Here is a 26193-nt window from a genome sequence, read left to right on the forward strand (position 1 = left end):
GCAGCTTCCTGGGCCACCTGCCTGGTGGGGGTGATGCTCCAGCAGCGGCATCCCGCCTCTGGAACCACAGAAGGCTTCCTGGAGGAGGGGACACCTCAGATGGGAGCTGGGCAGGGAGATGCTGGCCTTGAGCCAGGGCTCAAAGTCAGCAGAGCGGGTCTAGAGCCGAGGATGCCGGTTGGAGAGCTGAAGAATCCCAGGATCTCAGACTTAGAAGGAACCTTGGAGGCCATTTAATACAACCCCCCCCCCCCCCCATTGTGTGAAACCCTGGGAGCCAAGAAGGTTTAAAGGTTTAAGGAGCAAAGATGAGGACTGACCCTGGAGCCCGTGACTCCAACCCTAGCCACGCGGCCAGGAGGCCAGAGGCGATGTTACTGTGTTCAGCTCTCCAAGTGGCCTTTTTCCCTAAAAAAGGGCCTGCGTCGTCCCCTCCGGAACCTCAACAAGGGGAGGGCCAGGCTGAGGTCAGATCCAGGAGCCATCGCCCTCGGGCAGGGGCAGGCCGCCGTCTCCCCTCCTTGTGAAACTGAGGCACCAGAAGCTCCCCACAAGCCAGAAGGGCCGGCAGCACCCGGGGGCCACGGGCTGGTCCCCTCCCTCCGACTCCCCCTCGAACGGCTCACCACACAGAGACCTACAACGTTCAAGCCAGAAGGGCCCCAAAGAGGACCTCACCTAAGCCTTCATCTTACTTAACGGGAAACTGAGGCACGGGAAAAGGACATGGCGTGGGAGCAGAACCAACAATACCAGCACCGAGCAGGAGTTTCCTGAATCTTCGCCAGCCACAGGGGGCGGGGAGGGGGAGAGTTGGGCTCTTTACTGTGGTCTGCTCCTGTCCGGCCGGCAAGACCAGGCAGCCGGCCGGGGCAGAGGTCAGTCCCGAGTCTGAATCCTGCCTTCCCACTCACTCACTCCTCACGCTCAGTTTCCTCAGAAAGGATGGAAAGAAGGGGGGAGGGAGGAGGGAGGGAGGGAGACAGGGAAGAAGGAAGAGACAGAAAAGGGAGGGGGAGAAAAATTGGGGGGAACCTTGCTCTACTGATATTTTGAAAATTGTATTTAAACATATTGGTTATTACTGTCATCCTCTGTGACTTTATTTTACACTTCAAAAACAAGACCCTGAGAAAGGCTTCCCTGGCTGCCAAAAGGGCACAAAAGGACTGGATGATATTGTTCAGAGAAAACCGAAGGAAGTCAGACTGAGGACTCGTCACAAGCCAGTGTTGGAGAAAGAGAAGAGACGGCACTTCCTCCTCCGGGCAGGGGAGGGGGCCACGGGGTCAGAACGCTGCATACCCTGTGGGAACTGGCTGCTCTCTGGCCTTCTGGTGAACTTGCTATGTTCTTGTTAGGTGAGTGGGCTGGGGGGAGGGGGTACTCATCACTATCGAGACCAAACCAAGAACAGGAGTCCGAACGACGAACCTTATTGACTCCGAACACGATTTCGCCTTCTGAGAACACCTGCTGACGCCCCCCACATGACGGGACTGAGGAACGGGCCGCGAGTGCAGAGCGGCCCCTGAACGTGGCGGAGCGCCCGGTCACGAAGACGAATCAAACCAGCCTCAGACCTGACTATCTGGGCGCCTCCCTCGGCCTCACCTCCCCAGCTGTAAACCGGAGGCGATAACAGCCCCTGTGTCCCGAGGTCGTTGCGAATCTCAGAGGAGGCAAAAACATTTTGTGACCTCCGTGACAGGGCCCCCCAAAGTCCCAGTGCGGCCGGAAGCTATGAGAGGGAACGTCTACAACCTTCCCTGTATTTTAGAAATAAAAGCTCCTGTAAGAAAGGTTAAGGCGGAAGACTTGGGGCGCCGCCCACATAACAACCACGGGGGAGGGGGTGACGCCGACGGCCGGCTCTGGCTCTGCCGCCCTTACCCTCCTTGCACTCCAGCGCCACGCGGGACTCCAGGTTGTCCATCTGCAGCTGCAGGCGCTTGAGGGTGCGGTCAGCGTCCCGAGACTTGCGCTTGTAGGCGATGAGGACCACGATGATGACGAGCAGCAGCAGGCCGCCGCCGCCCCCGATGCCGATGATGGCCGGCAGCGTCAGGAGGCTGTCCGAGTACACCTGCAGCGTCCCCGGGGAGAACTCGAAGCCGCCCGCCTTGATCTGGGGACCAGAGGAGGCAGCGGAGGTCAGCGGAGCCCGGGAAGGAGCGCTTCTCCACCGGAGGCGGGGTCCAGGGAGTTAAGGCCTCCCCTCTGCCCCCGTCACCCCTGTGACACAACACCGGCCTAGGCCCGGCGCCAATAGTGCCGCTCCCTGCAGAGCCCACCCAGGCCTCCCGCCGGAGGAGCTCTCCAGGTGCTGAAGTGGGCTCCCCAGAGCCGCAGGAGGACGATCCTGGGGCCAAAAAGGGCCTCGCAGAGGGTCTGGTCGGAGACGTGGGGACTGGTCTCTAAAAGCACTTCGGTGACTTTCATACAACCGGTTTCCCTTGTATCCCTACCGTTTTATATAGTTAAAGGCGCTAACAAGGCCAGGGCCGGTGGAGAAGGAAGGACAGGGATGGTTTTATCTTTCTATCATCAGTGCCTTGCACACAGTAGGCATTTAATAAATGCTTATTTGTGGTGACCACATTAGGACCCTGGATACCTTAGAAGGAGCTGGAGTCAGGATAAGCAAAAGTCCTTATTCTTGGTCTTTAGCGGTAGAAGTCAAGGGAAAGGCCTTGGGGACGTCACCTCGTCGTCTCCCTCCCAGAAGTGGCCCTGGCTCGTCTTACTCCACCCCCTAGTCCCCCCACAACTCTCTGTCTACACCAAACGGCCGGGCCGGCACAGGCTCGTGGGAAGGGCCATTTTCCAAGCAGGTGCTATCAGAGCAGGTCCGATGGGTAATTAGCCTCAAGTGCTCGGTTGTCCGACCCCAGCGCATTAACTCAGAGTTTCAGCCCTTCCCGTCTCCCAGGCCTATCCCTCTCATCACACCCAGGAGGGACCCAAAGGCCGGAGAGGGAGAAAATGCACTCAGGGCCTCGGGTAGATCGGGGGGAGCTCGCCTCGGGAGCGCCAGGCCGGGTACCGGGAGGGTGGGCCTCCCGCCGCCCCGCGACACCTGCCCTAAACGCTCGTCTCCCTGCGGTCCCCGGGCTCGAGGCCGGCTCCCCGAAGCCGTGCCGAGGGAAACACAGAGCAATGGGAACAGCCGGAGGCTTAAACTCAAAAGGGGAGGAGGCAGCCCGGGAGTGGCCCGAGGCGTCTCAGGGCAGGGGGGGACGACTCCGGAGACCGAAGCCAGAGCTCCGGGACGCTCAACCACATCCTGAAGTCCGGGCTGCAAATCCAGGAAGGGAAAGGAACTAAAAAGCCATTTTACCCAAAAGGACCCTGAGCCCTGAGAAGTGACGACACTGACCCCAAATCGGTCAATGGCAAATGGGGTTTGAGCCCAAACTCTGACTCCAAGCTCCGTGGTGCCACGAGGGCCAGCTGAGGGGCACACAGCAGGTGCTTAACGAAGGAGCGTGCACGAAGCAGTCACGCGCGGGACTGGGAGCGTGGGCAGGCGCACGTACCGTGACTTTGTGCTGACCAGTGAGGTTGGGCGACTCACACAGCAGCTGGGTCTCGGACACGGTCAGCACACAGGGTGTGGACCCGATGAGCACCGTGTAGTTGAGCCTGGAGTTCCCTGATGCAGGAGGGAGGAGGTTCCGGCCCTGGGGGAGGAGGGAGGTTAATGAAGGCCCTCCCTGGCTCCATCCCCTCCCCTTTCAGAGCCCACCAACGCCTGCAGGGTCCTGTCCAGCACCCGACCTTGCTCCCGAGAGATCCGGCCCGCAAACCGACAACTCTGGGGGACCCCTACCTTGAGGATGAGGGGGGAGCTGGGCTTGAGCTCCAGGATGCCAGAGGGGCTGAGGGGCTCAAAGACGGGGTCGGGGTAGTAGAGGAAGTTGGTGCTGTTGATGATGAGCAGGGACCGCACGTTGTCCATCACGAAGCCCAGTTCGTCCGGCCGGTCGCCCAGTTCAGGGGGGGTCCGGGTTGGGTTGTCGATGGAGGGGGCCTGGCACACCATGGTAGTGTCATTGTACACAACACAGGTCTGCAGACACAGGGAAAGAAGAGGTTCTGGAAGGTCAGGGTGGACCTCGGGGTCTGAGGAGGGGCTTCCAGGAGCCGTCCTGCTCCTCCAAAGCTCTGCCCCCTCCTACGCCCCAGATCTCCCCTTAAGAAACCCTGGAGACAAATGCAGAGCCCAGCCTTGGGCCAGGAGACAATGGCAGCCTTTTCTTGCTCCTCGAAAGCTTGCTGCAGGACGATAAATCCCTGCGCGCCTCCATGGACGTCCTGCACAGTCCTCCCGGCCTGTCTCCACCACCAGACTACGGCCCCCCACCGAGGGAGCCCGTGGCTCTTCCCCCGCCCCAGCTCCCTGGTCTGGGCTGCCCGGAGACGCCCCAGGGAGACAAAAGGAAGGCTTCCTGATCCGTCCCATGGGACGCCCCTCTGGGAGGGGGTGAGCAAGGGGACGGACACGGGGGCTGACTGGGCGGGGGGTAGAAGAAAATTAGCTAAAATGTGAAAGTCTCGCTGACTGAGTCCTGTCACGTGAGGACTGGTTCGTGTTTAGTTTGTCACATGGCAGCCCCCCGGGAGCTGCGGGGCAGCATCAGGCTTACAGACGTGCTCCGTTTGGCCCCGAGGAGAATCAAGGGCCTTGGGCGGCTGCGCCACGGGGACAAATGTGGGACCCGTCAGGAAGCCGCTCCGTGCGAGGGACAGACGGCCGGAGGGATGGGCAGAGCGGCCGCGCGATGCGGGGGAGTGGACGCGGCTGTGGACACAGCGGCCCCGCCTCTGTTCCACCCGCCGGCTCTGTCTGAGGTGACGCTGCCGGAGACGCGGCAGACAAAAACCGTGCCCGCGGCATTCCCCGAGCAAGGGGGGAAAGCCGCCGAGGGTCCTGGTTCAAGAAGAGCCCCAGGCCCAAGCAGCTGCTGGCTGGCATCCCCAGGGGCTCTGCTGACTCCTCCACAGGGAAGGCCCAGGCGGCGGGCTGGCTCTCGGAGCCCCCACGGTTACCCGGGCACGAGCCTCACATGGGGTGTCTCAGTACCCAGGAGCCGGTAACCCAGAGTCAGCACACCCTGGGCGTGGAAGGCTCCGAAAGGCTGGGGCTGGGAGGGGGCGAGGCTGGCGGGCCCTGAGCACCGGGCAGCTGACGTGTCCGGGGTCCCGTCCCACGCAAACACTCACATCTTCCCTCTCGGCACTGCCGTACTTGGCACGAATCCGGGGCTCTCGGACAGTGGCCAGGTTGGTGCCCGTGACGGTGAGTAGCGTTCCGCCGCTGTGGGCCAGAGGGCAGACTGGTCATCAGGGGCCAGAACTCTCCCCTCCTCCAAACCCTCCCCGGCTGGATCCGGCTCCCGGACCTGGTCACCGGCTTTGCCCGGAGCTGAGCTAGGGATGGGGCCGGAATCGTCTCCCTCCCCCAAAAGTCCGAGACAGCTCGGAATCCGACTGGCAGGGCAGGGCCGGGCCGCCATCCATTTATCTCTGCGGCTGCGCCGCTCTGTGCCAGGCCCGCTTCCGGCCAGCCTCGAGATGGTTTACGGATTAAAACACATAGTGTGAGATAAGACAATTAAAGATAAAGCAGAAAAAAGATGGAGCGAGGGGGAGCCGAGGCTTTGGGGCACCCAGGCCGAGCAGATGGCAACACTCGGGGGACGTCTGAGCCTTGGGGCCCGCCTGCCCCGACACGGGACGGACCACGGAACCCCTCTTTCCCGAGGACCAGGGCAAGTCCTTCACTCGCACAAGTAAAAGCTTTCCTGGGAACTCATTTCAAGTGGGAGTCACACGCAGGGAAGGGTCAGGGACCCGCTCCCTCCCCCACGAGCTCCCATAGCTCCCAGGGCGGAGGACAGACTCCCCAGGCCGTCCGACCCAGCCCCCCACTTATAGGGAACTATGTCTCGGAGACATGGCGGGATCTGGGCAGGGTCACACAGCTGGAAGTCTCCTTTTCCTGACTCTGAGACCATCCGGACTACGGCGCCCTGAGCCCGGTTCCGTCCACCCTGGGATGCTTCGCCCGCCCTCCCTGAGTGGACCCTGCTTGGCTGGCTCTTTCCCAGAGGCAGGTCCTGCCCGCCCCCTGCGTCTTCTACCTGTTGATACTCCACTCGGGGTCGATCTTCTGGATGGTGGGGTCCTCGGTGTAGTTGTATTTCACGTCGGAGTTGCTGAGTTCAGCCCGGTTTATGTTGATGACGATGTTGGCGCCCCCGGGGTTCTGGCCCGGTGGGGTACGGCAGCGGATTTCCCGGGAATTCCTCCTGGAGGGAGAAGAGCGGGGAGCGGTCAGCGGCTGCTGGCCCGGTCCCCGAGCCTGACCGGGCTCTGGACAAAGTCCGGACTTCTCAGGACAGTCAGCTACCGGACTAATGGGGAGCTATCGGAACCGCCGGGCTTTGAGTGAACCTTCCCTTACGCCTCCCCGCTAAAAATGGGAGAGTTTAGCCTGAATATTCCCAGGAGAACTGAACAGACTAATTCATTGCCACGGAATTACACTACAACGCCCAGGTTGGGAACCCAAAAATACAGAGTTTATGCTTCGGTACTAGATGGTGGTTTGTCTAGAAAACCCTAGAACGTTCACACTGACTGATGGCGTGTGAGCGCACACTCTCCAGCGGTCCGGGTCTGGGGCCGGGGCACTTCAGAGCTCGGACGGACCCAGGAGAAGCCTGGGCTCCCCCCTCTCCCCTGACGGCGCGGACCGCCCCTGCTCCTGCGAGCCCGCTCCCGTACCCTCAGCACCTCCCTCGGCGCTCAGCCTCAGGAGCACAGGGGCACGGCTCCCCATCAGGTGCCAAGTCAGGGGGCTCCTCCTGTCTCTGCCCTCCCTCAGCTTCCCCATTAGTCAAATGAGGTGTTTGAGTGGAATGATTCCAAAGTCCTTTCTGTCTCCATCCTCTAATTCAATTGTGGGGACCCTCTGTATTCTCTCCATTAAAGAGTCCCTCCCTGCCTCCTTGTCTGTCTGTCTGTCTGTGTGTCCATCTCTCTCTCCCTCCCTCCTTGTCTGTGTGTCTGTGTGTCCGTCTCTCTCTCCCTCCCTCCTTGTCTGTCTGTCTGTCTGTGTGTCCGTCTCTCTCTCCCTCCCTCCTTGTCTGTCTGTCTGTCTGTCTCTCCCTCCCTCCTTGTCTGTCTGTGTGTCCGTCTCTCTCCCTCCCTCCTTGTCTGTCTGTCTGTGTGTCCGTCTCTCTCTCCCTCCCTCCTTGTCTGTCTGTCTGTCTGTGTGTCCGTCTCTCTCTCCCTCCTTGTCTGTGTGTCTGTGTGTCTGTCTCTCTCTCCCTCCCTCCTTGTCTGTCTGTCTGTCTGTGTGTCCGTCTCTCTCTCCCTCCTTGTCTGTGTGTCTGTGTGTCCGTCTCTCTCTCCCTCCCTCCTTGTCTGTCTGTCTGTGTGTCCGTCTCTCTCTCCCTCCCTCCTTGTCTGTCTGTCTGTGTGTCCGTCTCTCTCTCCCTCCCTCCTTGTCTGTCTGTCTGTGTGTCCGTCTCTCTCTCCCTCCCTCCTTGTCTGTCTGTCTGTCTGTCCGTCTCTCTCTCCCTCCCTCCTTGTCTGTCTGTCTGTCTGTCTCTCCCTCCCTCCTTGTCTGTCTGTGTGTCCGTCTCTCTTCCTCCCTCCTTGTCTGTCTGTCTGTGTGTCCGTCTCTCTCTCCCTCCCTCCTTGTCTGTCTGTCTGTCTGTGTGTCCGTCTCTCTCTCCCTCCTTGTCTGTGTGTCTGTGTGTCTGTCTCTCTCTCCCTCCCTCCTTGTCTGTCTGTCTGTCTGTGTGTCCGTCTCTCTCTCCCTCCTTGTCTGTGTGTCTGTGTGTCCGTCTCTCTCTCCCTCCCTCCTTGTCTGTCTGTCTGTGTGTCCGTCTCTCTCTCCCTCCCTCCTTGTCTGTCTGTCTGTGTGTCCGTCTCTCTCTCCCTCCCTCCTTGTCTGTCTGTCTGTGTGTCCGTCTCTCTCTCCCTCCCTCCTTGTCTGTCTGTCTGTCCGTCTCTCTCTCCCTCCTTCCTTGTCTGTCTGTGTGTCCGTCTCTCTCTCCCTCCCTCCTTGTCTGTCTGTCTGTCCGTCTCTCTCTCCCTCCTTCCTTGTCTGTCTGTGTGTCCGTCTCTCTCTCCCTCCCTCCTTGTCTGTCTGTCTGTGTGTCCGTCTCTCTCTCCCTCCCTCCTTGTCTGTCTGTCTGTGTGTCCGTCTCTCTCTCCCTCCCTCCTTGTCTGTCTGTCTGTCCGTCTCTCTCTCCCTCCTTCCTTGTCTGTCTGTGTGTCCGTCTCTCTCTCCCTCCCTCCTTGTCTGTCTGTCTGTCCGTCTCTCTCTCCCTCCTTCCTTGTCTGTCTGTGTGTCCGTCTCTCTCTCCCTCCCTCCTTGTCTGTCTGTCTGTGTGTCCGTCTCTCTCTCCCTCCCTCCTTGTCTGTCTGTCTGTGTGTCCGTCTCTCTCTCCCTCCCTCCTTGTCTGTCTGTCTGTCCGTCTCTCTCTCCCTCCTTCCTTGTCTGTCTGTGTGTCCGTCTCTCTCTCCCTCCCTCCTTGTCTGTCTGTCTGTGTGTCCGTCTCTCTCTCCCTCCTTGTCTGTCTGTCTGTCTGTCCGTCTCTCTCTCTCCCTCCCTCCTTGTCTGTCTCCCCTTTGAATCCCCCCACCCGGTCACTGGGGGCAGAAGGGTCTCCCGGCGGCCAGCCCTGTGCGGCTCGATGAGGCGCGTTCCCCGTCACTCCCCGAAGGGACCGCAGGTGATCAAGGCCGAACTGCCCCCGTGTGGGCCCGGGAGGAGGCCCCGGCCAGACTCGCGCCCTCCCCAACCGGTGCCAGCCTCTCTGCGCGGGCCCTGGGCTGCTGCAAACAGCAATGATTAGTGCTGATAACTGGTAATTACCGCAGGAAAATATTTAAAGAGCCGCTCCATTATCATCCCTAATCTAAAAATTATCCACTTCGAGCCTAGGGGCTTTTGTTAACATTTCTTTTTTTCTCTCTTAAAAAAAAAAAAAAAACACAAAAATTTAAATACTTTTCCCCAGATTCATTCTCCCTGAAAGAGAGTGCCTGGGCCTGAGCCAATCCGAGGGCTGCGGTAACTCGAGCGCTCTCACAATCGCGGCCTGACCCCTCCCACTGCGGCCCTGCCCCACGTTGGGCCCCCTCAAGGCCAGTCTGCGGGAGATCCTGCCCCCCCATGGCTCCTGGCAGAGCCCTGCCTCCAGCCCTCCCTATCCCGAGCTGCCTCCCCTCTGCTCTCCCTGGGGTTTCCATGGTAACCTTCCCCCTCCTCTGGGTTTCCATGGTGATAGCTCTCCTAACCCAGGTTCGTCATGGCAGCTTTCCCCAGCGAGAGCGTCTCCGTGGTTTCCATGACAGCCCAAGGCCCACCCCCCACCTGTCCACAGCAGCCCCTCCTCCTGCTACCTCCCCCCAGGAGGCCCCCATGCCCACATACCAGGAGAAAATACAGGGTCGGCCCCCAATGGAGACAGCCACATCACTGCCGGCATTCAGGTGATTTCCTTCAATTCCAATCCAGGTACCCCCCGAGAGTGGGCCACGGGCGGGGGTCACCCGGTAAAAGGTGGGGGTCTGTAGAGAAAAGGACAGAGGTCAGGGGAGCTGCTCTGGAAGGAGACCCCCCGAGACCCAAGGTCAGGGCTGTGCTGGGAGGGGCGGCGGCTGGGGAGGAGGGGGCCAGACCAGCCTTCTGAGCCCCGGGCCACCCGCCATGTGCTCCTGGAGAAGCCGGTGCTCCCGGAGAAGCCGGTGCTCCCGGAGAAGCCGGTGCTCCCAGAGAAGCCGGTGCTCCCGGAGAAGCCGGTGCTCCCACCCCAGCCCCGAGTGTGAACGGGCCTGTCCCCCCCCCACAGAACCGTAATCAGGCCGGGGAAGCACAGTCTGCACGAGGCAAGGCGGCTGCCTCCGCATTTCCCCGCCCAGTGAACCGCCAGCGACCCGCGGGTGACTGCCCCCCGGGGGGTCTGCAGATGGCGCCTCTGGCAGGGAAGCGGGCCGGCTCGCCCGGGCTCTAGTCCCAGAGCGGAGCACCGGCGGGCAAGGCCCCTCCCGGCAGGGGGCGGCGGGGGGGGGGGGGGGAGGCTTACCACGAACGTGAACCTCTTGGGGGACATGGCGCGGTAGTGGGGGGAGCAGTCTCGCACGCACACCTCCACCAGGGCGTCGTGGGCTCGGCCGGGGCTCGCGTCTCCGATCTCACAGACGATCCTGGGGAAGCGGGGGCGGTCACCGCGGGGTCACGGCAGGAAGGGGCCCGGCCCCTTTGTCCATCTTCCAGGTGAGAAGACGGAGGCTCGGAGAGCGCGGCCACGCGCTCCGTGAGTCACCACAGCTCGGGGCTTTTCTCGAAGGCTGAAACCTTGAGTTCCCGCCCGGCTCACTCAGGGATCCAGTGGCCGCAGCTCGGAGCCTCAGCGTTCTCCCGGAGGACGGACACGCTGCTTCTCGCCCCGCCTTCTCGGAGGAGTGACAGGCGCCCCGGGCAGGCTCGGGAAGCCGCCCCTTCGGGCCCGCGGCTTGTGGGATCCCGTCCCTGCGGCCCGGGCCCCTCCTCTGCCCCCGCCCCGGCCCGCACTCACTGCTCGGCGCTGATGTACTCGCTCTCGATGGGATTGCAGATCACCTTCCCCACGCGCACGCCCAGGCGCACGTCCTCGAACTTCAGGCCCAGGTTCTCGCCGGTGATGGTGAGCCGGGTCCCGCCTTGCCGGGGGCCCGTCTCCGGAGAGAGCTGAGGACAGAGGGAAGGAGGGCGCTCGTGGCCCGGGGAACGGCGCCGGAGGCCGGGAAGGAGGCCGAGGCCGCGGTTTCAGAAGGCCTCCGTGGGGGCCCCGCGTCCGGCAGAACCCCTGCCCCTGGGGGGCGCCCTCCTTCAGCCTGCCGCTAGGCCCCGTGGGCCAGAGGGGAGCCCTCCCGCCTGGGAGGCCCTCCGGTGAGGGAGACTCGGCCGCTCTGGGGGCGCGACTGAGGATTTAGCCGTCAGTCACACGTGGGAGGGGACGCTCCCCACACAGTGCAGCCAGACCGGGATAAGACATTCGCCCCCGGCCCGGCGTCCCTGGCTTCGTGGCCTTGTCACTGAGGAGGAGGAGGAGGACATCCCAGAGCTCCGCCTGCTTTGTGTTACAGACAGCCAGAGACAGGGTCAAGGTCACTCTATGACCCGGACTGGAGGTCTGCCTGTGGCTACTGCCGGCGGTGGGAAATGGCCGAAGGGTCAGGAGAGCTTGTGGTCCCCGTGGCCACAGTTTGTGGTGAAACTCTGACCAAAGAGACAGGGTGAGCCTGTGGCCAGGACGAGCGGTCAGTCTGTGGCGAGGGCGGGTGGGGGGACCTGTGGCCGAGGCAGAAGTCAGTCTCTGGTCAAGCGCAGGGCTCGGCGTGGGGAGGAGGGATTAGGACCAAGGCTCGGGCCCAGCCCCGGCCACGGACAAAGCCGACCCACCGGCCCCCACTTCCGGGAGGCCTGCAGCCCCCTCCCTCCCGACACCGGCCCTACCTTCAGGATCTTGGGGTCCGCGCAGCGACTGTTGCCGCTGCTGGCGTGCATCCAGCCGATGTCCGGCGCGGGGCAGTGGTGGCGCAGGGAGCAGCGCTTCTCCGCCACGCACCAGCCGCACTCGAACCGCGGGTCCGCTTTGAGGCAGAGCCCGCAGCTCTCTCGGAGGGCCGAGCACTTGTACAGGTGAGCTGGGGGCAGAGGAAGGGCAGGGTCAGGGGCCCGGGCCGCCCGGCCCTTCCCTGCTCTCCACAGCAACCCCTCCGGGTCATCCCCGGTAACTCTTCATTCTCCTCCATCCTTCCCCACCAACCAAAGAGCGGGGACGGAGCATCAAGGCCAAGGTCACGGCCGGCCCGGGCCAGTCCCTCCACTCACCTTGGATGTTCTGGGGATTGTCAATGACAAAGTTCCCATTCCACACAACAGAGAGGTTGACGGGCAGGTCGCTGATGTCATTCCCTTCGTAGGTGTACTGTGGGAGGGACAAAGAAGGCACCTGGTCAGGCAGAGGGGTCAGGGACCAGTCACATTAACTGGGGAAAAGACATGATTTAGCAAAACTCTCCAGGGCCCCCAGCGGGAAAGTTCTGTTTTATGTTAAATATGGAAGAAATATATGTTAAATCCAATATACGCCGTTATTGTGCCACACAAGGAAAAAAAGAGAAGGGAAACAAAAAGCGAGCAAACAACGACAAAAAGAGTGGAAATGCTATGTCGTGTTCTGTCACACTCAGCGCCCGATCTCTCTGGGAGTGTGTGGCTCTCTTCATTACTGCTCTGTGGGAACTGGTTTGGATCCTCCCATTGTTGAAGATTTCCACTTCCATCAGCATACATCCTCATACAGTATTGTTGTTGAAGTGTATAAAGATCTTCTGGTTCTGCTCATTTCACTCAGCATCAGTTGATGTAAGTCTCTCCAGGCCTCTCTGTATTCCTCCTGCTGGTCATTTCTTACCGAGCAATAACCTTCATATACCACAATTTACCCAACCATCCTCCAACTGATGGACATCCATTCATTTTCCAGAGTCTAGCCACTACAAAAAGGGCTGCCACAAACATTTTGGCACATACAGGTTCCTTTCCCTTCTTTAGTATTTCCTTGGGATATAATCCCAGTAGTAGCGCTGCTGGGTCAAAGGGTATGCACAGTTTGATAACTTTTTGGGCATAGTTCCAAATTGCTCTCCAGAATGGTGGGATTCTTTCACAACTCCACCAGCAATGTATCAGTGTCCCAGTTTTCCCGCATCCCCTCCAACATTCATCATTATTTGTTCCTGTCATTTTAGCCAATCTGACAGGTGTGCAGTGGTATCTCAGAGTTGTCTTAATTTGCATTTCTCTGATCAGTAGTGATTTGGAACACTCTTTCGTATGAGTGGATATAGTTTCAATTTCTTCCTCTGAGAATTGTCCCTTGACCATTTATCAATTGGAGAATGGCTTGATTTCTTATAAATTAAAGTCAATTCTCTGTATGTTCTGGAAATGAGGCCTTTATCAGAACCTTTGACTGTAAAAAATTACTTCCCTTCTCAGCTTGTCTGCATTAGTTTTGTTTGTACAGAAACTTTTTAGTTTGATGTAATCAAAATCTTCCATTTTGTGATCAATAATGGTCTCTAGTTCTCCTTTGATCACAAATTCCTTCCTCCTCCACACCCGGAGAGGTAAACGATCCCATGTTCCTCTAATTTGTCGATAATATCATTCTTTATGCCTAAATCATGGACCCATTTTGTTATACAGTGTTATATGTGGGTCAATGCCCAGCTTCTGCCACACTAGGTTCTGGTTTTCCCAGCAGTGAAAAGCCATGATTTAGCAGAATTCTCCAGGGCCCCCAGAGGGAAAGTTCTGAGAGATTTAGATCTTACAGCAAAGTGCAGGGAAGGCTTTGAAGCTATGAGACCATCCCGTACCCTTGACCCACAGGCTTTTTAGGTGTCCCTCCGGGGTCACCGATGTCCGGGCTTGCTCCAGCTTCAGGCCCCGGGGCACCGACCAGGCTGGTGGAGTCAGCGGCCCCCCCAGTGAGCTCACAGGCTCAGTAAGTACCTTGCCCAGGTCACACAGCTAGGAAGTGTCTGAGATCAGATTTGAACTTAGGCCCTCCTGACTTCAGGGCTCTGTCACTGCCGCATGCAGCTGCCCCAGCCCCCTAATTTCCAGCAGACACCCTGACTCTGAACTCTGACCAGCAGCTGACCCACGGATGTAACTGCAGCGTGGATCTGCCTGGCTTTGTACGACGCCCTCGCTCTTGCCCCTGCCTCCCTCATGACCATCCCAAAGATGGCCCTTCTTAGTGCCAGGGGAGTTCCCTAAGCGTGGCACACAGGACTTTCCTAATTGTGGCTGGGCTGGTGCATGAGGTGAGACTCTGCTCCTGCAGACCCCCGTGCATCACTCGTGGCTCCTGCTCTTGCCGGGGCAGAGGGCACCTGTGCTCACCAACAGCCCCCTTGCCCGACTCCTCCCCGAGGACAGCGTTCAGCCGTTCCTCCACTTTTCACGGCTCTCAGCCTTGTGGAAAACGCCTCCAGCTAAGAGAGGCTTGGATCACCCCTCGTATCTGCCAGCTTGGGTTATTTAACTCTCCGCTGGCAAGGCGGCTCATGCCGGAGTCTTATGGACCTGGCCAGGTCACTGCCCCTCCCCTGCCCTGCCTTTCAGCAAGAATCCTGAATTCTCACGTCCGTTCCAGATAAAGCGACACCATAAGGTCCTGGTTTTTAGCCTGCACCCTGGGCCCTCCCCCACTGATCCCAACATAAGTTTCCCGTCTCCCTCACACGCATCCCCTGTCCTGGAAGACAAGATTTCCCACCCTTCCCCCGAACAAACTTTATCTTCTCCCCCGCGGGGGCCCCTGCTCACGACTCTCCTGCTCGGAGAGCTTGGTGCGTGTGTCTCACTGTCAGAAGCCCCTTTCCTCCTTCAGAGCCCAGTCTCCACGCCACCTCCTCCATGAAGCGTTTCTCCTCCTCCTGTCCCCCAGAAGCCTCGCCACCATAAAGGAACCGGCGGGGGGCCTGGGTGCAGGTCTAGCAAGGAGGGATCCGGAGAGCTTTTGGAAGAGGTGACGGGAAGTTTGGGGAGCCTGAGGATCGCAGGAAGGGAGGGCAGAGAGGGAAGCGTTCCAGGCAACAGAGAGAAGGCTGCCGACTTGCCCAGCTTAGCCTGCCCTCAGGGTGCTTCTGGTCTCACTGGAGGGAGGGGGAGAGACTGGGGTAAGAGAGCCGGGACAAAGGCCTCGTGGGCTGGAGGCCTGGGGGAGCCCATGGAAAAGCTGGATTAGAGCTGGCAATCCCAGCTCCTCTCCCCCAAAAGTCGGCAGAAGTGGATCTCGAAGGACTTCCACACATAGAGACTGGGCGGGCAAGGAGCCAGAAAACAGCCCTGGGAGGCGGTGGCAGAGAGCCTAATTCCCTCACCTGCAAAATGACGGGGCTGGCTGAGATGGGGGATCGGTAATGATTTTTAAGTCGTGGCCCCCAGGAGCAGGCTTGTGAAACCCTTCCCAATGTGCTTCTAAATGCATAAAATAAAATTCAGAGGCCTGCGAAGGAAACCTATCATGCAGAAATACGCTCATCAAAATGCAAAAAGGAAAGTCTACAAAAGAAGAGAAAACAAAAGAAAGAATTCATTTGTTTTGTCCGAGTAAACTACCTCCTTCTGGTTCCGACATTGGAGGAATCTATTACAGGGAAAACAAGTGAGAAAATCTCACAGTGAAATAGCTGAGTCTAGAGACAAGCCAGAATGAGGGGAGTGGGAGGTCACCTGCTCTCCGCAAGTGAAAAGGGGAGGAGAGGGGGTCCCCACTGGAAGGTGCTGGGGGTCCTTTGAGAGCCGGGTGATGGGCAGAACGGATGGGGAGGGGGCGGGGGCGAAGCTGATCGATGGCCACTGAGGGTTTCTAACTGAAACTGGCATTTCCAATTTGTGCTCTGACACGTCTCACTGGGGCCCTGGGCCGAGCGGGCGCCGTCCGGCCTATGGCTGTCGAGAACGCTTCCCTGGATCTCCTGGCTCTGGCTTCCCCAGACCCAGAGCGTGTGGGGGTGGGGGAGATGCAGGCAAGAAGCCCACCCCCTAACATTCACTCAGTGTCCAGGGCAGAGAGGGGCTACTGAGGGTCAGAGGACCTGCCCCGAATCCTGGTGCTTCCACTGACTACACCCCGTCAGACCCCTGGTAAGGCAGCTTGGGTGGTGCAGGACAGAGACAGGAAGAGCCAAGTTCAAGTCCTGCCAAAGACACTTGCCGGGTGACTCTGGGCAAGCCACTTCACCCTGTTTGCCTCAGTTTCCTCATCTGTAAAAGGAGCTGGAGAAGGAAACGGCAAAGTGCTCCAGTACCTTTGCCAAGAAAACCCCAAGTGGGATCATTATGTTGGACATGACTAAAAAAATGACTCAACCAAAACAATAACAAAGGCACGTAATCTCTTTTGGTCTGGACTGCCTCCTTACATCAGAGGTGGAGTTTGGCCGGGTCAGAGGTAGCAGACCGGTGAACAGATTAAAACCAGATTAAAATATAACTTTGGGCCTGTGTCCCAAAGAGATCGTGAAAAGGGGAAGGACTCCCAGGCACAAAAATGCCTAAGCGGTGGCAAGGAGTCAGAACAGAGCACACGCCCGTCCGCTGGAGAAGGGGGAACGGCAGGTGAGGGGAAAGGACCATTATCGTTCTATAAGAAATGACAAAGAGCCTGATGTCCGCAAGAGACAAGAACCGAGGCTAAGTGGAGCGAGCAGAACCAGGAAAGCACTGCGTGCAGTAACAAGATGATGGGAGGGCCAGCTGGGCTGGGCTTGGATCTTCTCGGCCGAGACAATCCAGGAGACTCATGAAGGAGACTGCCATCGGCCTCCAGAGGAAGACTGTGGGGGCTGAAGGAGGAGCGAAGCACGGCATTTTCGAAGGTTTTTCCCTTTCTCATGGTTTTTGTTTCATCTTTCTTTTACAACATGAGTAATATGGAAATATGCTTGAAATGTATAACTTACATCAGATTGTTTGCTGTCTTTGGGAGGGGGAGGTAAGAGAGAGGGAGAAGAAGACTGGAACTCAAAATATTACAAAAGCGAATGCTGAAAACTATCTTTACATGTAATTGGAAAAATAAAATGCCATTAAGTAAAAAATACATACACATATATATGCATGAATGTATGTGTGTATCTGTATACGCATACAAAGCTTTGGGAAAGGCTTGGGAAACAGAACAAATAAAGCCCAATAAAACACAGATGATGTTAATTTGGGGTTTTCTAAGGCATTATGCAGCCCCCTGAGGAATCCCTTCTCCTGAATTTGGCATAATGGGGCTGGGTGACTTTTAAGGTCCCTTCAAGGTTCAAAGCTATGATCACTAGGATCTTCCACACGGGCACAAGAGTGCGATTCGACAGCTACAAATGGGAGGTTCTGGTATCCAGCATCCCTTGCCGAACGAGGAGCCCAATGCACTGAACCAACCCCCAGACTCAAAGCACCATTTTCAAGGGGGGGAGCGAGTGGGAGCTGGCAGAAGGCTCAGAGGCCGCTGAGTGTGCCCTCGCTGACCTCTCCCCGTGTCCCCACCTACACCCTCTGCCAGTCTGGGCCCTGGCCATTCCACCCCCACACAGGAAGCCTTTCATTCCCTCCTCTCTCTTCAGAGCCCAGCCCTCGGGCCCCTTCGGCAAACCGACCTCCTGTCCCGTGACTGGGCAGCCCAGGCCTCCGCCACCCTGTATGATCACAGTGTCCCCAGGAGGCCCATCACATGTCTACCCATTACACAGCCAGTACCCCTCACGCCTTCACAGTCTCGTCTGGCCCATCACCCCCCTTACAAAGATCCCACGCGTTCTCCCTTACACACACTGTGCACGAGCTCATGCACACACACACTCACAAAGTCACCGCTTATTAAGCTCTTACTGCATGGACCCCACCTGACTGTGAGCTGCTTGAAAAGATTGTTTTCTGCCTTGTTTTGACTCCTAGTGCCTGGAAGGGGCCCGGCACCAAGCATGTGCTCAGAACACGTCTGCTGAGTGACCGACTGATGCTCTCCTCGTACCAGATGCCACATTAAGTCCCATATTTATTCTATGGGCACATGTACATTGTCTCAACCCTGAATGTCTATATTCTATTCACCCCCTGTTTAATCCCCTTTAACTCCAGCATTTTACCTTATTCCCTACATAATCTCTCTCCCCTCAGCTCCCTCCCTCTTTCCTTTCCTTCCCTCCTTTCTCCCTCCCTCCCTCTCTCTTCCCTCCTTCTTTCTCTCTTCTTCCCCTCCCTCCTTTCCTCTCTGTCTTTCTTTCTCCTTCCCTCCCCTCCCTTTTTCTTTCTCTCTCTCTTCCTCCCTTCCTTCCTTTCCTCTCTCTCTTTCTTTCTCTCCCCCCCCACATATACAAGCACTTGCACACTCATGTATTCTTCACTCATTCATTTATTCAAAAAGCAGCTGCCTCCCTGTGCTGTTGGGAGGAATAAAACGAGCCTCTCTCTGCAGTACTCTGTCCTTTTAACCTTAAAACTTCCAGTTATTGCCATCACCATTATTATCATTAACCCGCTACGTGCAAGATGTTACCCTAGATGCTAAGGAGAGAAAGACAAAAAGCACAAGTTCCTGCCCGCGGGAAGCTTCCGCTGCATGGGAGAGTGGGGAAGACTGGGGAAGTCACTCTACAGAGAGCCTTGAGGGACCGCCGGCACACACACAGGCACGCCCCTTCCCTCGCCCGTGTCACAAGCATTCTGGGGTGTGCACTCCAAACCCTCGGCTATTAGAGCCCCCCAAATTTTGGGGTCTCTGGGGGCATCTAGCTGACATTAACCAGGACTCTGCGCACTGGGGAAGGGGAGCTGCTGGGAGCTTGGGAGGGCCTTCAACTGACCAGCAGGGAGGCGGGAAGTTCCAGCCAGACCAGATGCTAGATGGAAAGAAAGCACTCTGGGAGCCTCCGAGGGTCCGCTTTCTGTCTGTCTCCTCTATTGGGAAATGGGGATAATAACAGCACCTGCCTCAAAGGCCCATTGCAAGGATCACAAAATTTGTGAAGCACTTGGCTGTGCTGGTATACAGTAAGTGCTTAATAAATGTTTGTTCTCCTTTCCCCTTCCTTAATATCAACATCAGTTTTCTATACATTGTTATGCTCCATACAAATACATTTTGCTTTTCTCTGTCTCCTTTTCTAACTCCTTCCCTCTTTTTCTTCCCTATTTCTTTCCTCCCCTTCTCTCTCTCTTCCTTCCTTTTCTCTTTTCATTTCCTTTCTCTTTCCTTTCTCTTCTGTTCCCTCTTTTTCCTCTTCTCTCTCTCCTCTTCCATTGTTTCCTCCCTTTCTCTTTCCTCTTTTCTTTCTTCCATTCCTTTCCCTTTTTCCTCCCTTTCTCTTTCCTTTCTTTTCCTCCCTTTCTCTTTCCTTTCTCTTCCCTTCCTTTCTCTTTCCCTTTTTCTCTTTCCTCTTTTTTCTCTTCCCTTCCTTTTACTCTTTCCTCCTTTTCTTTCTCTCCTCTTCCATTCTTTCCTCCCTTTCTCTTTCCTTTCCCCTTTCACTTCCCTTCCTTTCTCTTTCCTCCTTTTCTCTCTTCCCTTTCTCTTCCCTTCCTTTCTCTTTCCCCTTTTTTCTCTTCCCTTCCTTTTACTCTTTCCTCCTTTTCTCTCTTCCCTTTCTTTCTCTTTCCTTTCTCTTCCCTTCCTTTCTCTTTCCCCTTTTTTCTCTTCCCTTCCTTTTACTCTTTCTTCCTTTTTTCTCTCTCCTCTTCCATTCTTTCTTCCCTTTCTCTTTCCTCTTTTCTTTCTTCCATTCCTTTCCCTTTTTCCTCCCTTTCTCTTTCCTCTCTCTTACTTTCTCTCTTCCCCCCCTTTGTTCCTGCCTCTTCCTTCTTTCTCTCTCTTTGCTGTTTCTCTCTTCCTTCCCTCTCTCTCAGACACACACACTTTCGCTGGCGCTGGCACTTCCCAGACCCCCGGCCCTCCCCTGCAGGCTCCTGCACTCAGGTGAGCCCCCTCCCCTCCCGGCATCCCTCTAACTCGGAGCGGCTGCAGCTGTGTCCTATTTTTCTGTGGCTGATGACCTCAACTCCTCTCCAGCTCTTTGGGGACTGAAGTAATGTACATCGTGTCTCGCTGGGGCTCCACTGCAATTCATCATTATTTTATCTGCAGGAATTTAATTGGATCCTATCAAACTCTCCTGATACTCCCTCTTCACTTTAAACACTGCTGCAGGAAAGATAAATGCGGGCCCGGCCAGGAGAAAGAGAGCGCGCCGGGAGCCCGGGCGAGAGCGCCGCTCCAAAGGAAATCTCAGAGCCAGGAGCCCGGGAGCCTCATTTCCTTGTGCCTAACTGCATAATTAGGGCTCGCGGAGGTCCGCGCTCCTGGGGAGGAGGGGGTATGATTTATGGAGCCTGGAAATACTCGCCAGCCCCCAGGAAAACCCTGACAACCAAGGGGAGGCTCACAGACGCTCTCCTCCCACCTCCTCTCGGCTGGTCAGCGGCCCGGCTCCGGGCCCCCCGTGCTGGGATGGCGCCGGCTCGTGAGGCTGAGGGCGCAGCCCAGGGCGTGGGCCGGCCCCGGAGAAGCTCCCAAAGCAGGCCGAGCAGGGAAGGCCCTGAGCTGGCCCAGGGAGCCTTCCAATGCAGCAACCTCCCCACGATTCTGACAGGTCGGCAGCGCGCCCGTTGGACAGGTGAGGAAACTGAGGCTCATAGAGGGGGAAGGTCACCCAGCCAGGAACCAAGGCCTCCTGATGGTCACTGAGAGCCCGACTCAAAACCTGGGGTGAAGGGGAAGCCGAGGAGAAGTCCAGACTCACAGACGGGGAGAATGAGAGCAGAAAGCGACCTTGCACCTGGTCTACAGCCCCTCACCCACTGAGAGACCCGCAGCCGTCACCGCCACCGGAGTCCGGTCTAACCTTTTGCTGGAAACTCAGGCCCCCGGGAGCAAGGTCACACGCGGGTTTATGGGGTTGAGTGACTCGCCCAGGGTCACACAGCCAGCAGGTGTTAAGTGTCTGGGGCCACTTTTGAACTCGGGTCCTCCTGCCTTGGGGCCAGTGCTCCATCCACTGCGCCAGCTAGGTAGGAAGCAGCAAAGTCTCTCAGCGGGGAGTCCGGGAGGCCTGAGCTCAAATCTAGCCTCAGAGGCTTCCTGGCCACGTAACCTGGGGGACGCCATTAATCTGTCTGCCTCGGCTTGCTCATCTATAAAATGGGCATAAAAAGAGATATTTGTAAAGTGCCCTATAAATGCTGGCTTAGTAATATTAATTACTAATCAGTGCTATGAAAGCCACACTTTGAACCAAGGACTTCTGACTCAGATCCAGCACTGTTTCCAGCGTTCCACAGAGCCAAGGGTGAGAAAATGTCCCCGACGCGGTCAGAGCAAGCCCGCACCCCAATTATATCAGAGCAGGCAGCGCGCATTCGGCCGCAAACTTCTGGAGGCACTGGCTGCGCTTAGCACCGTGCCCGGTACGCAGTAGGGGCTTAATCAGTGCTTACTGCTGGACTGACCAAAGTAAAAGGTGAGTGGTCCAAGATCCAGAAGACAAAGTGAAGGGAGAAGTCGGGAATGGGATGAGGAGGGTCTGGAAGGGCAGAGCTGGGAGAGCTGCCTCCAAACACAGGCCCCAAGGCCCCTTTCCTGGCCGCTTGTGCTGGGGAGGGTCCGAGCCTGGGGCTCAGCCAATGGTGGTGAAAGGGCAGCTGGCTCAGAAAAAGATGCGAAAGGGGCAGACCCAGACGCACCAGCTCCCTTCCTGGCAACGCCCAAGACAATCACCTCCTCACCCAGGCTTCCCCATGAGAGCAGGGAAAACAGCGCCGAAAACCAGCACGGGAGATTTCATCGCATCTCAGAAGGTCTCGTTACAGGGACCTGGAAGGGCGACCAGTCAAACCCCTGCATCTGGCAGAAACCAGAAAGGATACGCCTGGAGTCAGTCAGCATTCAAGGAAGCACCTACTATGTGCCGGGCTATTGCCGGTCACAGAGGCCCCGGGAGGGAGGGAATCACAGTCAGCATTCAAGGAAGCACCTACTATGTGCCGGGTTATTGCCGGTCACAAAGGCCCCGGGAGGGAGGGAATCACAGTCAGCATCCAAGGAAGCACCTACTATGTGCCGGGTTATTGCCGGTCACAGAGACCCCGGGAGGGAGGGAGTCACAGTCAGCATCCAAGGAAGCACCGACTATGTGCCGGGTTATTGCCGGTCACAGAGACCCCGGGAGGGAGGGAGTCACAGTCAGCATCCAAGGAAGCACCTACTATGTGCCGGGTTATTGCCGGTCACAGAGGCCCCGGGAGGGAGGGAGTCACAGTCAGCATCCAAGGAAGCACCGACTATGTGCCGGGTTATTGCCGGTCACAGAGACCCCGGGAGGGAGGGAGTCACAGTCAGCATCCAAGGAAGCACCTACTATGTGCCGGGTTATTGCCGGTCACAGAGGCCCCGGGAGGGAGGGAGTCACAGTCAGCATCCAAGGAAGCACCTACTATGTGCCGGGTTATTGCCGGTCACAGAGGCCCCGGGAGGGAGGGAGTCACAGTCAGCATCCAAGGAAGCACCTACTATGTGCCGGGTTATTGCCGGTCACAGAGGCCCCGGGAGGGAGGGAGTCACAGTCAGCATCCAAGGAAGCACCTACTATGTGCCGGGTTATTGCCGGTCACAGAGGCCCCGGGAGGGAGGGAGTCACAGTCAGCATCCAAGGAAGCACCTACTATGTGCCGGGTTATTGCCGGTCACAGAGGCCCCGGGAGGGAGGGAGTCACAGTCAGCATCCAAGGAAGCACCTACTATGTGCCGGGCTATTGCCGGTCACAGAGGCCCCGGGAGGGAGGGAGTCACAGTCAGCATCCAAGGAAGCACCTACTATGTGCCGGGCTATTGCCGGTCACAGAGGCCCCGGGAGGGAGGGAGTCACAGTCAGCATCCAAGGAAGCACCTACTATGTGCCGGGTTATTGCCGGTCACAGAGGCCCCGGGAGGGAGGGAGTCACAGTCAGCATCCAAGGAAGCACCTACTATGTGCCGGGTTATTGCCGGTCACAGAGGCCCCGGGAGGGAGGGAGTCACAGTCAGCATCCAAGGAAGCACCTACTATGTGCCGGGTTATTGCCGGTCACAGAGGCCCCGGGAGGGAGGGAGTCACAGTCAGCATCCAAGGAAGCACCTACTATGTGCCGGGTTATTGCCGGTCACAGAGGCCCCGGGAGGGAGGGAGTCACAGTCAGCATCCAAGGAAGCACCTACTATGTGCCGGGTTATTGCCGGTCACAGAGGCCCCGGGAGGGAGGGAGTCACAGTCAGCATCCAAGGAAGCACCTACTATGTCCCGGGTTATTGCCGGTCACAGAGGCCCCGGGAGGGAGGGAATCACAGTCAGCATCCAAGGAAGCACCTACTATGTGCCGGGCTATTGCCGGTCACAGAGGCCCCGGGAGGGAGGGCCAGGGCTGAGAACCGGGTCTCTGTTCTCTCGGGGCCTGACTCTTTCCGGCCGGGGGGACAATCACAGAGCAAGATGAGTTTAAATCCTGGCCCTGCTAGCCAAGTGCTCTTGGGCAAATCACATCATTTCTGGCTTCCTCGGTTCACTCACCTATGAAGTGACCCCCTCTCAGGGACACTGTTAGGGTAAAATACATATAATGTATGGAATTAGGACAATAGGTAATATCTGTAAAGTGCACCATAAATAAGCCTTGAGCTTACACATAAACATTGGTCATTATTATTAGTCCCGCTGTCCCACAATGCCTCTGTAACCATCTGCTAAATCAGCAAAATAAAATAAAATTTTTTTAATAAATTTAGGATGGTTTGGATTAAAACACACACACACACACACACACACACACACACACTGCATCTGATTACAGTGCAGCCAGGTGGCGCCCTAGAATGGAGAGCGCTGCTCTGAAATCAGAGAGATTCATCTTCCTGAGTTCAAATCCTGTCTCAGACATGGTCTAGCCGGTGACCCTGGGTAAGTCATTTGACCCTGCCTGCCTCAGTTTCCTCATCTGTCAAATGAGCTGGAGAAGGAGAATTCCAGAAAACCCCCAAATGGGGTCACAAAGAGTTAAACCAAATGACTGACTTTCACTGCTACTGAATTAAATTTTTTAAAATTGTCTTTTCTTTGCAATGTCTGGAGAACCTCTACTCTGCAGAGGGAAAGGTCGGCGCCAACTTGGGGCAGGTGCATGGACACGACCACATGCCACGAGAACGGGCGCTGCAGACAACCCACTTCCTCCGAGTCACCGGGACCGAGAATCCCAGCTCGCTTACGGCTTCCCAGAATGATCCTTGAAGCTCCATAGGATTCAACTTCTTTGGTTTAGAAATAAGGGGCGTCTATAGTCACTTCTGACTGAATCTATGCCCCAAGACTCCCTCCCTGCCCCATGTGTTTTTGTCTCTGTATTCCCAGTGCCTAGCACATAGTAGGGGCACAAGAAATGTGTCAGGCCTGGCTTCCTCCTCCTCAGCAGCTGCTGAACAAGACCTCAAGGATGCTCCTGAGGCCCGGGTTCCGCCCCGTCTCCACCTAAGACCTCAAGGATGCTCCTGAGGCCCGGGTTCCGCCCCCGTCTCCACCTAAGACCTCAAGGATGCTCCTGAGGCCCGGGTTCCGCCCATCTCCACCTAAGACCTCAAGGATGCTCCTGAGGCCTGGGTTCCGCCCCGTCTCCACCTAAGACCTCAAGGATGCTCCTGAGGCCCGGGTTCCGCCCCGTCTCCACCTAAGACCTCAAGGATGCTCCTGAGGCCCGGGTTCCGCCCCGTCTCCACCTAAGACCTCAAGGATGCTCCTGAGGCCTGGGTTCCGCCCCGTCTCCACAGGGCTGTGCAGTGGCTAGCACGCCAGGCTGGGAGTCAGAGGGAAGGAGTTCAAGTCCACCATAGACCTCTGACACTTACAGTGGTGTGACCTTGGACATGTCCTTAACCCCGCCTGCCTGCTACCATGTTCTAAAGTCCTTCCTGGCCCCCGTACTCTGGGGTTCTAAGATCTCTTCCAGTTCTAAGTCAGGATCGTGTGGTTCTAGAGTCAATGATCCTTGGATTCTAGAGTTAGGATGGATCATCAATTTCAAGTTAGAAAGGTCTCCACAGGTACATGATCCACAGCACCCCAGAGTGCAGCCAGAACCAGATTAGAAAGCAAGAATGAAATATATAAATATTTACAAATAAATCAATAAATATAATGTTTAATGAAAAAGACAATGGTAATATGAGGTTTTCCAAGTCAATATGCAAGGGAGGGATCCTCATGGATGGTTCACTGGCCCCAGTTCCATTTCAATCTTGTCTGACCCTCCCCCTCTATAGGGAGGAAAAGAGACCCATTGTAATCCCGTGACTTGTTTAAGGTCGCTTAGACACCCACTGAGGCACATGCACATACGTGCAAGCTCACACTCCCTCGTTCCTGGGGTGGTCCAACAGCACTGGGACACCCGACACAGAACAAACATCCCCACCGAGCCCCATCCTCTTCCTCCGCGATGGGTGCCGGGAGATGCCCCCGCAGGAAGCGCCCCCATCTCTCTTTCACGGGCATCTCCCAAGCAGACCTTCCCATTAGCCCGCACTCCTCCATGTCTACGGCACAATGATAACTGACATTCATAATGATGGCCTGGAGGCTCCGCAAGAAGCTGAAGTGTCTTTTGAATCATCAAAGAAAGATTCAATTAGGCTTCATGTAGTTTCACTGTTAAGAGTGTTTTATTATATTCTAATTCTTGGAAAATGGGTAATCCATGCGTGGTACCTTTCTAATAATCAGAATCTTAGATTTGACAGAACCCTGCATTCTTTGGCTCAGCCAGAGAACAGGGCGTCTTGCTAGAGCTGCCTGCTGTAGCAGAAAGCAGCTGTTCGGAGAAGGACGACCTGCCCCGGTCCATCGCCATGGCCATGGGGGCTGTTCTTCAGTCTGGGGGACTCTCTAGATCACAAAAAGATAATGGTCGCTCCTATCTGAAGAGTGAGTTAAATTCCCTGGGCCACTTTCATATCCGTAATCTAACTGGATTGTCTAACTGTCCTGAGAAAAGGATTGTTGTACCCATTTTGTGGATGGGAAAATTGGGGTTTCTCATCTTCTTCAAACAGCCTCCTCCACTCCAGAGAGGTCATTTTAAAAACAGGCCCTTTGAGGACCAAAATATCCGAACCACCATGGTTTGTGGGAGCCAAGAATGGGAAATGACGTGGGTTCTCCCCCAGATGGGGAATGAATGAACAAACTACAGGGTGGTGAAAAAGCAGTAAGAAAGGACGGACGCGGCTATTTCAGAGAAACATGGGAGATTCACACGAGTAGACCCAAGGGGAGGGAAAGAGTCAGAAGAATGTACATAAGCAGTGATGACCGGTCCAAGTCCAGGCGCCTCCCACCTTCTCAGTGGTTTTGTTTCCGTGTTTTTCTTTGTTTCGGGGAGGCCTCGGTGGGGAGACGGGAGAGACGTCCACAAGGGACTGGGATGTAAGAATAACGTGCACGAAGAGATCACCCAACGCGGAAGCTAAATTCTGTTTAGTTAAAATAACCAACCGTGGTCCGGGAGAATGGGTAGTGGAATATAGTGAGAAGCGG

The 26193-nt window shown here is 56.8% G+C and overlaps 1 protein-coding gene across 1 annotated transcript in view; it reads right to left on the reverse strand.

Annotated features, from left to right (window-relative positions):
* Positions 1–26193, reverse strand: part of PLXNA1 (plexin A1) — a gene marked incomplete in the record, with an annotated part of 256809 nt that overhangs the window by 64525 nt on the left and 166091 nt on the right. Inside the window, 10 exon segments of the mRNA XM_074283782.1 lie at positions 1894–2128; positions 3540–3683; positions 3833–4072; positions 5227–5320; positions 6147–6314; positions 9458–9594; positions 10110–10230; positions 10602–10753; positions 11522–11712; positions 11900–11996. Of these exon segments, the coding sequence (XP_074139883.1) occupies positions 1894–2128; positions 3540–3683; positions 3833–4072; positions 5227–5320; positions 6147–6314; positions 9458–9594; positions 10110–10230; positions 10602–10753; positions 11522–11712; positions 11900–11996 (1579 nt within the window).

Source organism: Sminthopsis crassicaudata, chromosome 1 (genome assembly GCF_048593235.1).
Source record: "Sminthopsis crassicaudata isolate SCR6 chromosome 1, ASM4859323v1, whole genome shotgun sequence".
Taxonomy (NCBI): domain Eukaryota; kingdom Metazoa; phylum Chordata; class Mammalia; order Dasyuromorphia; family Dasyuridae; genus Sminthopsis; species Sminthopsis crassicaudata.